General features: G+C 63.4%; 1 protein-coding gene across 1 annotated transcript; it reads left to right on the forward strand.

Moving 5' to 3' along the window:
* Positions 1-8933: 8933 nt before the first annotated feature.
* Positions 8934-14043, forward strand: SLC25A47 (solute carrier family 25 member 47). Its single transcript, XM_056113776.1, has 6 exons — positions 8934-9035; positions 10901-10944; positions 11224-11295; positions 11825-12007; positions 12965-13283; positions 13381-14043. The coding sequence occupies exons 1-6, from the start codon at positions 9008-9010 to the stop codon at positions 13668-13670; spliced, it is 936 nt and encodes a 311-aa protein (XP_055969751.1). The 5' UTR covers positions 8934-9007; the 3' UTR covers positions 13671-14043.
* The last annotated feature ends 640 nt before the right edge of the window (positions 14044-14683 follow it).

Below are 14683 nucleotides of genomic sequence, written 5' to 3' on the forward strand. Positions count from 1 at the left end.
AATAGGATATTCATTAAGCAGAGACCCAAACCCAGGCCAGCTGACTCTTAGTCCAGTGCTCGTGAAGGCTGCTGGGCCCTGAACTGAGGGTCTGGAGGCCTGGGCTTGACTGTCAACAGCCTCTGTCCAGAGAAGCCCAGACCCTCAACAGGACAAGTTAATTCTGGGGGTCTTTGGGAGGTCCCTGCAGCCATTGTGTTTGGAGGACAATCACTGCCTAGTGAGTGCGTGGGTCCCCCGGAACGAGGCCCCCAGATCTACAGGCTGACAGGCCATCCTGGTGTGTGGAGCTTGAAAGTTTGGTTTTTGTTTTGTTTAGGGACAGGGTCTCACCCACCTGTGCCAGATACTACTCCGGGGACATACGGGGTGCCAGGATTGAACCTGGGTGGGCCGAGTGCAAGGCCAGCGCCTGCCCCGCTGCCTGGGGCTCCGGCTCCGGTCTGCACAGGCCTTGGCAGGAGTCCCGGTCTCTGGGGAGAGGCTGACACGGGAAGTCCCCTTGGGGAGGGCCTGTTTGGGGAGCTACGCAGGTGGCAGGTGGGGCGGGTCCTGTGTGTCCTGCAGAACATTCTGGACACAGCTTTGGGGGGGAGCCATTGTTTAGAGGGGGATCCTTGGGTTTGGGGACAGATTCGGCACGTGGGGCTCCGGAGCCAGGACTGTCCCTCTCCAGCGCTGCTGGGGACAGCCTTTGGAGGCTGAGTCGGGGCACGGTGGATGCAGACCCTGCCAGGGCCACCGGCTGGACAGCTGGTCTGTCCAGGACCCCAGCGAGCTCAGCAGGCTGCGTGCCACTTTGCCTAGAGGGGCTGGGGTCGGACCCGAACGCCGCGTGGTCCCCAAGCACTGTGGGAGCCACACCTTTGCCGAGTGTGGCATTAGAGCAGGCTCTGCGTGGGGCTGGAGAGATGGTGCTGTGTGTGGGTCAGATGTGCACGGCCAACGGGGTCAATCCCAGCACGACCGGAAGTGATCCCTGAGCACAGAACCGGGAGTCAGGCCTGAGCACTGTTGGGTGCTCACGTTTCCCTTGAGCACCTCTCCGGAAAAAGGTCAGCGCTGCTGCAGCCCCGAGCATGGCCGGTGTTCCCCAGCCCTCCAGAGCACCTGGGGGCAGGGGGCAGTGAGCGGACAAGGGATGCGAAGGACTCCTCAGCGTGGACAGGTCAGCATGGACGGGGGCGTCCACAGCTGGGACTGGCCACCAGGCCACTGGCCTCTAGGGCTCCAGGTCAGCTGCCTCACTTGAGCGTGAAGCTGTCATCTGGAATATGTGGGTTCAGGCCCCCCTAGGTCCCCTCTCCCAGGGGAGGCCGCCCTGCAGGAGGGACTGAGGCTGGAGCAGTGGGCGGGCAGTGAGGGGCCAGCTCGTGCCGGGGACTGGGGACATCAGGCGCAGTGGGCGAGAGTTCCAGTCCCCACCGGGGGTTCCTTTCCCGCCCACCCTGTCCAGGCCGGAGGGAGGCACCGGGAGAGCAGGGTTAGGGCGGACTGTCCTGCCAGGGGTGGCTTCGCAGCTGGTGCCACATCGTCCTGGCAGACTGGGTTGGGTGACAAGCGATGGGCTCATCCCACCTGGAGCAAAATCCGCACCCAGGGGCCATGTGCGTCCACCCTGGTACATCACAGGGCCTGGTATATACTAGGTGCTCAATAATTGCAGGCGAGTCTGAGCAGCCAGAGCTCTGCGCTGTCTCGGGGTCCCAGTCACACACTTCTCTGGGACCAAGGGGTCTGCAAAGCGGGAGGGGCAGGGGGCATTGGTAGAAGGTTCTAGATGCTTTTAGAAAAATGCCTATAGAAAAATATACTTTTCTCAGCTGTATTTGTAGAATTAGGGTCAGAAGCATCAGAACTCGCCTGCCCCCGCGACAGAGACGTGCATGGACCCCACAGCTTTCACTCTGAGTCCGGCCCCCCTCCATCCTGGGGGGTGCTGTTGGCAGTGAGGGGCCCCGGGGCGAGGTCCTGTCTATGGGTGTCCTTGGGGAATTGTGTCAGCAGTTGCCTGTGTAGGTTGAGAATCCCAGGAAAATGCAGATTCCCAGCCGGGAGATGGCAGCAAGGGCAGGAGGGAACGCGTGGTGTGCCAGCCCCAAGCACCACCAGGTGTACGCCCCTAAAATATCGATTCTAGGGCACCGGAGTGGTGGTACAGCAGGCAGGGTGTTTGCCTTGCACGGGGCCAAGCCAGGTTCGATCCCCAGCTTCCCATAGGGTGCCCTGAGCTCACCAAAAGTGATTCCTGAACATGGAGCCAGGAGTGACCCCTGAGCACTGCTGGGTATGCTTCCCTACCACCACCAAAAAAAAAAAAAAAAAGTGGATTCTGTGGCCAGGCTGCTGCAGGTCTTGGCTGGGCAGCTGTGAGGAGACGGGCAGCGTGAGTCGTCAGGAGAGGTTCGAGGGGTTCCTTAACCCGCCCCAGCAGGCTCCAGGTCCTGGACTGGCCCTCCTGGCACTGCAGGAAAGGGCTGTAGGGTGGCAGGTGGAGGTTGTCAGGGGGGAGCATGACACACTGCCCCGCGAGCTATGAGCCTCAGCCAGTGGGCCCCAAGTCACCCCAAAAAGTTTCTGCAGTCGGCATTGGGTGCCGTGTGTTGTGGGGAGCCGTAGGTGTGTCCTGTGTGCATGCCCCGTGGTACGACGTACTGTGTGCATGTCCTGCGATGTGGGCGCTGTATGTGTGTCCCGTGTGTGTGTCCCATGACGTGGGGTGGCATATGTGTGACCCGTATGTGTGTCTTGTGATGTGGGGTGCTGTATGTGTCCCGTGTGTATGTCCCGTGGTATGGGGTGCCGTGTGTGTCCTATGATGTGGGGCACTGCATGTGCGTCCCGTGTGCATGTCCCGTGATGTGGGGCGGTGTATGCATGACCCGTGTGTGTGTCCCAGGATGTGGGTGGCGTATACGTGACCCATGGTATGGGGCGCCGTGTGTTGTGAGGAGCCATAGGTGTGTCCTGTGTGTGTGTGTCCCATGATGTGGGGCGCTGTATGTATGTCCCGTGTGCGTGTCCCGTGATGTGGGTGGCATATACATGACCCGTGGCATGGGGCGCCGTGTGTGTGTCTGGTGGCTGCAGGGAAGTGGCTGCGGTCCCCCCAGGCTCCTTCAGGTGGGCTGTGCTCTCAGGTGCCCGGTGCCACTCGGGGCACTGACCTTGGGGCCGTTCCCTCTCTCTGCCAGCCTGGGGGTGACGGGAAACTCAAGATGTGCAGATCAGAAATAGCGCAGGGCACATCCCGAGGTAAAAATAGAGCCCGGGGCCCAGAAACCCAGCTCAGGTGTTCCCCAGCCCGGTCAGGACAGAGCCACAGGAGCCCCGGGGGTGTCGTTGTGACACGGCTCTCTGCCCAGTGGTAGCTGTCCACCCGCCCAGGACTCTGTCTGGCCGGGGACACCTCAGGCAGGTTGAGGAATCAGCGTCCCCCAGGCTGGGGCAGTGCGGCAGGTGAGACAGATTGGCACAGATGACAGGTCACTGCGGGTCCCAGGTGCATGTGGCAGACAGGCTACGGAGGGACAGTGAAGGCCTGTGCTGCTGCCTGCACTGTGCTCGCCCCCCGGGGTGACCCCTGCCTGGGCCAGGCCGCCACACACAGGGCTCTCAGCAGAGACCCAAAATCCATCATGAGTCCTTGAGTCTGTCCCACGCCTTCTGGCGGGTGGAAAATGGAGAGAGAAAACGCGGTTCCCAGGCCCGGCTGGCCCCGAAGGCAGCGTGGCCGCTGTCCTGCTCTCTGGTGCCGCCCTGGGGTCCCCGCTCCGGGGCTGTGTTGTGAGGACCCCCCAGAGGCGCCACAGAGAGGCCCCAGCCCAGCCCCTAGGAGGGTCCTTGGGCCTGGCTGGGCCCTTCCAGGGCCGCCCCTCCTGCGATCACCCCTCTGCGGTGATGAGAGGCGCCCGAGTCCTTCCCGCGGGTTCCACCAGCATGTGCACACATGCTCGCCCGTGTGGCCTCACCCTGCCTTCTGGGGGTCTGCACCACTCCGGCAGTGCTCAGAGCGGACTCCTGGCTCTGTGCTCAGGAATCACTCCTGCTGGTGCTAGGGAGGATGGTATGCGGTGCTGGGGAGGGAACCAGGGTGGGCTGCGTTGCCAAGCGCCTCGACCGCCGGACCGTCTCTCCAGCTCCACACACCCCACTTTTCAACAAAAAATTGGCCTAAAATCTGTGGTGATTATGTGAAGTACGTCAGGCTGCTAAATCTGGGGGTCATGTGAGATGCGGTCACGGACAAGAATAACCTCCCCGGCCAGGCCTGAGCGTGGGTCACTGTGGGCAACAGTGGCCAGCAGTGGACATGAGGAGTTAGGGAGGCCCCAGCTGCAGTGAAGGAGGGTCAGCCCTGAGCAGCTTCCCTTCCCAGGGCTGCGGGGCTGCTTTTGGGGGCCCCAGACCCGGGTCAGGAGCTGAGATGAAGCCTTTTTTGGGGGGCCACATGCGCAATGCTCAGGCCTCACTCCCAGCTCCGTGCTCAGGGCTCACTCCTGGTTCTATGCTCGAGACTCACTCCCGACTTGGTGCTCAGGGCTGACTCCAGTCTCTGTGCTCAGGGCTGACTCCTGGCTCTGTGCTCAGGGCTCACTCCCAGCTCCGTGCTCAGGGCTGACTCCTGGTTCTATGCTCGAGACTCACTCCCGACTTTTTGCTCAGGGCTGACTCCAGTCTCTGTGCTCAGGGCTGACTCCTGGCTCTGTGCTCAGGGCTGACTCCTGGCTCTGTGCTCAGGGATGACTCCCGGCTCCGTGCTCAGGGCTGACTCCTGGTTCTATGCTCGAGACTCACTCCTGACTCGGTGCTCAGGGCTGACTCCAGTCTCTGTGCTCAGGGCTGACTCCTGGCTCTGTGCTCAGGGATGACTCCCGGCTCTGTGCTCAGGGCTCACTCTTGGCTCTGTGCTCAGGGCTCACTCTTGGCTCTGTGCTCAGGGCTGACTCCCATCTCTGTGCTCAGGGATGACTCCTGGTTCTGTGCTCAGGGCTGACTCCCAGCTTCATGCTAGGGGCTCACTCCTGGCTCCGTGCTCAGGGCTGACTCCTGGCTCTATGCTCAGGACTCACTCCCAACTCAGTGCTCAGGGCTCACTCCCGGCTCTGTGCTCAGGGCTCACTCTTGGCTCTGTGCTCAGAGCTGACTCCTGGCTCTGTGCTCAAGGCTGACTCCTGACTCAATGCTCAGGACTCACTCCCATCTGTGTGCTCAGGGCTGACTCCTGGCTCTGTGCTCAGGGCTGACTCCCATCTGTGTGCTCAGGGCTGACTCCTGGCTCTGTGCTCAGGGTTTACTCCTGACAGGCTCCAGAGACCTCATAGGGTGCTGGGGAGTGACCCGGATTGGCATCCAGGCAATCAGGTGTCCAGCCCACTGCACTGTTTCTCCCTGAGCTGATGCCCTTTGCTCCCTGACCCGGCACCAGTTCATGCGTCTGGGACTCACCACTCGCCCCTCAGAGAATACGCCCCGGTGTGTCACACACAGCACCCCCACAGCCACTCCTGGGGTGCGGGAAATGGTTCAGAGGTGCTGGATCCACTGCCAATAACCTCTGAGCACTGCGTCGGGAGGCTGTGGCCCCCAAAGTGAAATGAAGCATCCTAAAGTGTGTGTTTGGAGCAGTTTCCAGCTGGACAGTCACTGCCCGTGGCTGCCCGCGGCCTCCCGCGGCCCGGCTGGCGTTTGCTGGCGTTGGCTCCTGTGCTGGGGTTACCAGCGTGTGCCGCGGGGCCAGGCCCAGGGGCCTGGCTTCTGTCCGTGGCCCTGGCCTGAGGCCTCCCTCTGCTACGTGGCGCGGAGGCGGCCTCCTATGGAACGTCTGTCCCTGCCAGGGCGCCCCGCCCACACCGTGCTCCGCCCCCCCCCCCAGCAGCCAGATTATTTTTCAGAAGTTTTGCTGAAAATGTGAAGATGCATGTCAAGGTGTTCCAAGCTGTGGCGGGTTGCTCAGCCGGAAATCCCCCGGGGCCAGGCCAGGTCGCACCGGTACTGTGAGGTCTGTCTCCCCCTAGAGGCGGGCGCAGGCACTGCTGCTGGGGCCGCTGGAGCAGTTACCCAGCCTGCCTGGGTGTACCCTGCTGGGAGGCCCCAGTGGGTGCCCCAGGCCCGGCCTCTTCCTGTCATTTGTTGGAAAAATCAAGACTCCAAGGTCATGCTCTCTTTTTTGGGGAGTCACACCTGGAAATGCTCAGAGATTACTTTTGGCTTTGCACTCAGAAATTACTCCTGGCACAGTGCTCAGGGGACCATATGGGATGCTGGGGATTGAACCCAGCTTGGCCACGTGCAAAGCAAATGCCTTCCTTCCCTGCTGTATGATTGCTCTGGCCCTGAAAAGTCTGTTTTTTTTTTTCTTTTTTGGGTCACGCCAGTGATGCTCAGGGGTGGGTCCTGGCTTTGCATCCGGAATGGCTCCTGGCAGTGCTCAGGGGACCATACGGGAGGCTGGGGATCAAACCCTGGTTGATCGCATGCAAGGCAAGTGCCCTCCTCGCTGTGCTATCGCTCCGGCCCCCTCAGAGATCATGCTCTGAGCCCAAAGCCGCCGGCTCGGCAGGGCCTGGCCTTGTAGCTGCACGTCTGTCCATCTGTCTGCTGTTCCATCCACCCCCCCACCCGTCCACCCACCCATCACTTCCATTCGTCCCTCTTTTCCTCTCTGCCCAGCTATCCACCCTTCCACTTCTCTGTCCTTCATCCCATCCGTTTGTCCATATGTCTGTCCATCCATGCACCCACCCATCTGTCCATCTGTCCACCCATCCACGTGTCTGCCCATCTATTCCCTGACTCACTTTTTTAAAAAATAGGGATCTCGGGGCTGCTGGTATAAGCTTCACCTGCAGGCCATGGTGGCGGGGGGGGGGGGGGGAGCGGGGCAGTGCCAGGAACGCGGCAGGACGCCACAGGTGAGACAGGTCAGAGTGGTCTGGGCCGGAAGTGCCTAGTCTCTGGGTGGCCTCCGGAGTGCCCTTTCTACTCTCAGTGAGGTGCTCAGGGACTCCTCCCAAGGAGGTGCTCGGGACTCCTCCCAGGGAGGTGCTCAGGGGCTCTTCCCAGGGAGGTGCTGAGGGGTGCTGGGGGCTCCTCCCAGGGAGGTGCTCGCTCGTGGACTCCTCCCAGGGAGGTGCTGAGGGGTGCTGGGGGCTCCTCCCAGGGAGGTGCTCAGGGACTCCTCCCAGTGTGGTGCATGGGGGCTCCACCCAGGGAGGTGCTCAGGGGCTTTTCCCAGTGTGGTGCTCGGGGACTTCTCCCAGGAAGGTGCTCAGCATCATTCCCGGAAGTCTGGGGAACTGCGTCTGGCCCCCTGCAGAGCCTCCGCTGCCTGTCCAGCTGCGGCTGGCCCTGGTCTCATCCTGGGACGAGCTGTGGGGCCCCACGGTACACGGCAGCCACCCGGGGGCTCTGTGACATGAGGGGCCGTGCTGGGCTCAGGCTGCTGTCCAGGGGTCCATGTGGGGGCCGTGCCGAAGGCGAGTGCATCGAGGACCATGGACTTCAGCGGCAGGGCCGGCCGCCTCGCTGGGTGGAGGTGCCGGGCTGTCCATGGCTATCCCAGCTCTCAAGGCAGGCATGTCGGCCACCGTGGGGGATTTGGCGCCACATGGACCTCCGTCTTTTGCCGAGACGACGTGCGTTAAACTCCTGCCTCACCCACTGCGGGTGCCACAAGTGGCACATTCACACTTGAACCCCAGCCCCACCTCCGTCTGCTCACACAGGCCTGTCCCCTCCTTCCTTCTAGACTCTGCGCTCCTAATAATGCAGCCTCAGCCAGGGCTGACCACTGCTCACGGGCATGCTGGTCACAGAGGGGAGACAGAGCCAGCCTCCTCCATGGGCGCTGGCCATGCTGGAGGGCCTAGTCGGGATCTGGACACAGACTGGCCACTCCTGGGAAGACAGTGAGCTGCATTTGTCCAGAGGTGGGACGGGCATCGGGGCTGGCCTTGCACCGGTCCCAACCTGCCCTTTGTCCCCTGCCAACCTCTCTCTGGGCCCCCCACCATCCCGCTGGGCGGGGCTGCCCGGGGAACAGGCCACATGCTGGCTTCTGGCAGGTCCCGGTCCCCGGTGAGGCAGACACCTGCCCTTCCCTGCCCTGTGGCCTCTGGCCAAATGACCCTGGGTGCACACACGGCCTCTTGGGTGCCTGTGTCCCCTGGGTCACCAGACTGGCTGGTGCCAGCAGGACCTTCCTGGGCACTTGAGGTGGGCTGAGGCTTGCAGCTCTGGCCCCTGAACTTCCAGAAGATCATGGCTCAGGGGCTGGATGTGACTGGACAAGCCCTTTCCTGGGCCTCAGTCACCCCATCTGTAAAGTAGTGCCGTCAACCCTCGTGCCCCCAGCTGGTGAACGCAGGGCACTTCCCAAGTCCCATTTGCAGAGGGAGGGGTGACCTCTCTTGAGTCCAACAGACCCCGCAGGACCAGGCGGGTCTGGGCGGGGCTCCCAAGATGGCCAGGCTGACAGATGGCCAGGCCCACGGCAGGAAACATGGGCACCACAGGGAATGGGCTGACCTGTGTGGGTACTGATTCTGGAAGCTTCCTGTAGAGTCCCTCGTGCCCCTCTGTGGGGATGGGGTCCTGATGATCCATCCTTAAGCAGCTGCAGTGCAGTCGCTGTGGAATGGGTAAGTGGGGGCTCCTGGGGCGGCCCAGGGGGCGTGTGCGTGGGCTGGGGGAAGGGACCTTCGTGCAGCTCTGAGGGCACCTCCCGAGACCTCCTGCTGAGCCCCCTACCGGGTCCCCAGGGCACTAGGACAAGAGCTTTGGCGGGCTGCCAGCTGCCCAGCTCCAGGGGGTAGGCAGTGACCTGGCCTCTGCCTCTGGGCGGCCATCAGCCCCCCCCTTCCATCCTGTCCCCGCCCCTCCCCCCTGCAGGTATTTAAAGTCCCCGGGGGTGTCCTTGGGTGGTTGCGGCCACCCCGCGGTGGCACCGGGGACTGCTCTTGCCACTGGTGCACGGACCAGGCCAGGCCACACATACCCCACGTCCATGGATTTTGTTGCTGGAGCCTTTGGAGGTGACAGGGACAGAAGGGCCCCACTGGGACCCTGGTCCCAGGGCACGGATGGGGCTGGGGCACACTGTCCTGGGGGGCATGGGAAGAGGTGGCGGGGTCCCGGCAGCCCTGCTTGCCTGGGGGCGCACGTCCGGGAGGGGGACAACCTAGAGGGTGGAAGATCGGGGGGCATGATGGGGGGCATGACCGAGGGGTACATGGTCAAGGGGCGCATGATTAGGGGGTGCATGACCCGGGGGTTCATGAGCAGGGGTGCGTGGGCTCTAGGAGAGGGTGGGTTCCCGAGATGGGGGCTGAGGGGTCGTGGCCCAAGGTGGGGTGACCAAGAACTGGCAACACCCTGGCTGGGGTGCCGGGGCTAGGTCGCAGGGGAGGCGTTTGGGGGCAGAGGGTGGTCTCTGCCCAGGCCGGGGGGGAAGATGAGCCACCAGGAGAGAGGCTGGTCACAGGGCAGGGGCCCAGCCCTGGAGGGAAGGGACAGGCCCACCGGTCACGAATTCTGACCTCCTGGACCCCAAACTGTTTTCCTCCTCGCAGGCAGGTTGCAAAACGGGCCGGCCCGGCCATCGACCCTGTGGCCCGGCCACCTCGGGCGAGTGGCCCTTCGCCTGGTCTTGTGAAATAGCAGCGCCTCTGAGGACAGCGTCTCTGGGGACAGTCCTCGGGGGAGGGGAGCCCCAGCAGGACTGACCAGGGCCTCCTGCTGGGCTGTCCATGTGCCAGTTGCTTCTGGCCTGGCCCGAAGTCCCAGGAGGACACTCCGAGGAGAGGCTGGTCGCTCTCACGCAGCCAGGAAGGGCTCCCGAGTCCACAGCTTCCCCCCAGAACCCAGGGGCAGCCCGGGAGGGAAGGACCTCTGCGCTGGGCCCGGCCCTGGGCACATCCGTAAGGAACTCTCGTCACAGAAGCAGGGAGGGCTTCAGGGAGGAGGGGATGCGGTGGCAGGACTCTGATGGGTCAGCAGGAGTTCAGCGCATCGACAGGAGGGCAAAGACGATCATTCTACTTGGTCCACTCTCCTCTGCTTCACTCCTTTTGCGCATTCATTCATTCATTCATTCACTTTGTTCCTTTATGTGTCTTTGTGGGTCCTGGGCCATACGGAACATAGGTCATGGGGGCTGGGGAATCAGCTCAATCGGCTGGGCGCAGGCTTCACCTGAGAGTCCCGGGTTTGAATCCTGCCCCTGGATGCTTCTCGAGTGTCCCCAGGAGTGACCCTGAGCAGAGCCAGGAATAGCCACCTGCAACATCAACATGCCTTACTGTCCCCAGGGACCTCCCCTTCCCTCCCCCTGTGCCCGAGAATGTGCCCCTTTGCTCCTGGGCTCCCATGGCAGTGCTGGGGGCCTGGACACCGAGACCTGGTGTTTGGGTCTGGGTCAGGAGAGACACAGGCAGGAGAAGGACGGCTCCTTCCGGGGGCTCTGACGCGGCTGCCCCTGTCACCTGCAGACAGGCACCACCTTGGGGCTGGGAAGACAGGGAGGGGGGACGTGTTCGTGCCAGCGCCCCCCAGACTGCCAGGGCTGCAACTGCGGGAAGAAGGCAGAGTAGGGGCCTGGAGCAATAGCACAGCGGGTACCAGCGTTTGCCTTGCACGCGACCGACCCGGGTTCGATTCCCAGCATCCCATACAGTCGCCCAAGCACCATCAGGAGTAACTCCTGAGCGCAGAGCAGGTGAAGCAGCTGGAGAAGAAGCTGCACCCAGAGAACTACACAGGGCCAACATGGTGTGGTGGTGTGGCGGGGGGCAGGACCGTGACGATGGCGCGGGTGATGTAGGCGGTGGGGACGGTCCCCGCAGAGGGCCGGTGTCTCCTCCTGCCCAGCCCTTCCCGCCCTGACCTCTTCCTCCCGCAGGCGTCTGCGGCGTCGCTGTGGGCTACCCCCTGGACACAATCAAGGTGGGGGATGCGACGCCCCCCCGCCCGCGCCCCGCTTGGTGCTTGGTTCTAGTCGCTTCTGCTACCCCTGCATGGCCAGACCCTTCTCGCACCCTAATCCGGGCTGACGGGCCCTAGGGACCTGGGCCTCGGTAGCTGCTTGTCATCCCTCCTCGGGGCTCACTGTCCTTGCTCAGCCCTCAGGCCAGGGTGGCTATGGCTTGGTTCCACCCTCTCCCCAGCTGCTGACTTGGCGCGGGGCCTGGAGCCAGCCCTTCCTGAAGCCCGCGTCTCCCGCAGGTCCGGATCCAGACGGAGTCCAAGTTCACAGGCATCTGGGACTGCATCCGGGACACGTATCGCCGAGAGCGGGTAGGCTTGGCGTAAGGGTCCGAGCCCAGACCTGCCTCTCACTGGCCAGTCCAGATGTGACCCCTGGCTAGCTTCCTGCTCGGCAGAGAGTGGCCAGGGGGCTCATAGCAGGTGGCTGCAGGAGGCGAGAGCAGCGTCGGGGCTGGACAGCAGGCCTGGGGGTGCTGCTTGTTCATCTGTCCCCTACAGGTTGGGCGGCCCTTGTCACAGCTGGCTCACAGCTCAGAGGCCCTCATGACAGGGGGATGCAGACGTTTCCACAGGGGTCGGCGGGGAAACAGAGCTGAGAGGCAGCAGGCCGCGTCTTCTCAGGGCCGCTGCCCGGGTCCAACGGGCTCTGCCACACCGACGAGGCTAATGATCTCCTGGTGGCTGAGGGGACGAGGCCTGGTGGCTCCTTTCCTGGGGTCCCGGGGGCGGGCGGACAGAGCAGGGAGACGCCTCCGCTCGCCTGGCGGGGGTCCTGGGGGCATCTCCTCCGCTGGCCTCCAGCCTGACCGGGCTCCGCCTTGTCCTGCCGCCCTGCCAGCTGCGGGGCTTCTACAGGGGCCTTTCGCTGCCTGTCTGCACCGTGTCACTGGTCTCGTCGGTGTCGTTTGGCACCTACCGCCACTGCCTGGCGCGCATCTGCCGGGCCCGGTACGGCAGCGCCGATGCCAAGCCCGCCAAGACCGACATTACGCTCTCAGGATTCGCCTCGGGCCTTGTCCGCGTGAGTGGGGAGAGAAGGCTGGGAGGGCTAACCGGCAAGGCAGGGAAACTGAGGCAGGGAAACTCAGCTGACCTGCTTGCCTCTCTGAGCCCATCTCTTCATCGCTCAGCGGTGGGGAGTAAGTCAGGCCAGATCAGGGATGCTCTCACATGTCATGTCTTTTTTTTTTGACTATTTTTTGGTCACAACTGGCGGTGCTCAGGGGTTACTCCTGATTTTGTTTTGTTTTGTTTTCGTTTTCTGGGTCCCACCCAGGAATACAATACGCAGGGGTTCCTCCTGGCTCTGCACTCAGGAATTACCCCTGGCGGTGCTCAGAAGACCATACGGGATGCTGGGAATCAAACCTGGGTCGGCCGCGTGCAAGGCAAATGCCCTACCCATTGTGCTATCACTCCAGACCCATACTCCTGGATTTGTACTCAGGAATTACACATGGCAGTGCTCGGGGGACCACATGGGATGCTGGGAATCGAACCTGGGTCGGCCACGTTCAAGGCAAATGCCCTACCCGCTGTGCTATCTCTCCAGCCCCTCTATTTATTTTTATTTTTTGCTTTTTGGGTCACACCCGGCATTGCACAAGGGTTACTCCTGGCTCATGCACTCTGGAATTAGTCCTGGTAGTGCTCAGGGGACCGTATGAGATGCTGGGACTCGAACCTGGGTCGGCCGCATGCAAGGCAAATGCCCTCCCCGCTGTGCTATAGCTCCGGCCTCACATGTTGCGTGTTAATGCTCGGATGTGAGGCAGCGTCTTCATTCTCTGATGACTCCCCGGGGAACCCCCCTGAGGGGTGCTCTGGTCGCCAGGAAGCACTTCTCTGGCAGGCTCAGAGTGGGCACAGAAGAAAGCAGGGGTGCTAGCTGGGGGGAAGGCAGAGCAGGCTTGGAACCTGGGGGCCAGCTGGAAATTCGGGGGTCTCCGGCTGCCCCCCCACCCCGCTCCCGCTCCAGGTCTTCCTGACGGCGCCCACCGAGGTGGCTAAGGTCCGCCTGCAGACGCAGAAGCAGGCGCAGCCGCGCCGTCCCTCCATCTCGAGTCCCGCGGCCGCGCCCCTGTTGTGCCCGGTGGCCCCGGTGAGTCCCGGTTCTGGGCCCAAGTACCGCGGGCCACTGCACTGCCTGGCCACAGTGGCCCGAGAGGAGGGGCTGCGGGGACTCTACAGGGGCAGCTCGGCCCTGCTGCTGCGCGACGGCCACTCCTTCGCCACCTACTTCCTCTCCTACGCCCTCCTGAGCGAGTGGCTCACGCCCGCTGGCCAGAGCCGGCCAGGTCAGTGGTGCTGGGGCTTGGTTGGGGGGGGACACAGGCCGGGAGGTTGGTGGGGGCTGGGCCTCCTGGCGTCACGGCCCTGGTGGTGTCCCCGCAGACCTGCTGGGTGTGCTGCTGGCCGGCGGCTGTGCGGGAGTCCTGGCCTGGGCTGTGGCCACCCCCATGGACGTGATCAAGTCGCGCCTGCAGGTGGACGGACAGGGCCCGCGGCGCTACCGAGGCCTCCTGCACTGCGTGGTGAGCAGCGTGCGTGACGAGGGCCCACGCGTGCTCTTCAAGGGACTGGCCCTCAACTGCGGCCGCGCCTTCCCTGTCAACATGGTGGTCTTCGTGGCCTACGAAGCCGCGCTCAGGCTCACCCACGGCCTGGCCCCGTCGTGCCCCTGACCTCTGCCCCGACAGAGGGGCCTGGGGTTCCTGACAGGGGCCTCTGCGCTGGGGACCGTCCCCGGGAGAAGCCTGGGTGTTTGATTCCTGTGGCCGCTCCCGATAGCCGATTCGGGGCCACTGGGCTCAGCCCCTCTCCCACCCAGTTCTCAATCCATCGTCCCCTCAGATACTCGAGGGGTCTCTGCGGGCACAGCTGGGCCCAGCACAGCCCCAGCGCTGCCATCAGCAATAAAGAGTTTCTGAGATGCGCAGTGGTTGTGTGTGTGGTGGCAGTGCGCCCACGGCGGGCTCCGAGCAGCCGGTGCCCGAGACCAGCCTTGGATGGTGCCTGGCAGGAGGAGACCCCCTCTCCCGGCAACGCAGAGTGGAAGCTCGCCATGATCGCTCTGCCCACTGGACACCTCCAGGAAGTCTTCCTGTGGGCCAGGCACCTTGTTGGGAGTCCTGCTCTGCTCCCTTGCCCCGGGCTTGCTGCCCAGCATCAGTGCCTGGTGCACTGTGTCTGATTTGAGGGTCTGGGGAGTGACTGGGGGACTGAAAGAATGAAGAGCAAACAAACGAAGTTCTTCCAGCCCAGAATGGTTATCTTTTTTTCCTCCAGTCTGGCGTGTGCCATTTGGAGGTTTGCACCCTCCCCCTTTCTCCTGGGGGGGATGGGATGGGGGATGTCCCAGGCAGCTGTCAGGAGGGGACTGATGCCTATAGGCTGGGAAACGTGGCCAGCAGAGCAGCTCAGAACCACGAGCAAGCAGGAGAGATGGGGCTCACTGGGGCCCCCAATGTCACAGGGGCGCTGTTGGGCCTGAGGCTCAGCACTCCCTGGGGGCCCTGCGGCGGACAGGCAATGACCACCCAGACTGCACTCCCCTGCTGTGCAGGGCCATTCAGCGGTGCTATGGTGGGACAGGCTTCCCGGCCACCCGTGAGCACGCAGCACCGTGTCCGGGTCACGTGCTGTGCCCTCACCTAGCGGGAGATGGGGGTGGGTGGGATCAGTGCCCAGGGCCCAC

This window comes from Sorex fumeus, unplaced genomic scaffold, assembly GCF_029834395.1.
Source record: "Sorex fumeus unplaced genomic scaffold, SorFum_2.1 ptg000022l, whole genome shotgun sequence".
Lineage (NCBI taxonomy): Eukaryota > Metazoa > Chordata > Mammalia > Eulipotyphla > Soricidae > Sorex > Sorex fumeus.

What these genes read in the sequence shown, in the direction of transcription:
- SLC25A47 (XM_056113776.1), top strand. Translation starts at nt 9,008, where the DNA reads ATGGATTTTGTTGCTGGAGCCTTTGGAG. An exon ending in ACCCCCTGGACACAATCAAG is followed by an intron (nt 10,945 to 11,223) that starts GTGGGGGATGCG and finishes CGTCTCCCGCAG; the next exon opens with GTCCGGATCCAGACGGAGTC. An exon ending in CGCTGGCCAGAGCCGGCCAG is followed by an intron (nt 13,284 to 13,380) that starts GTCAGTGGTGCT and finishes GTGTCCCCGCAG; the next exon opens with ACCTGCTGGGTGTGCTGCTG.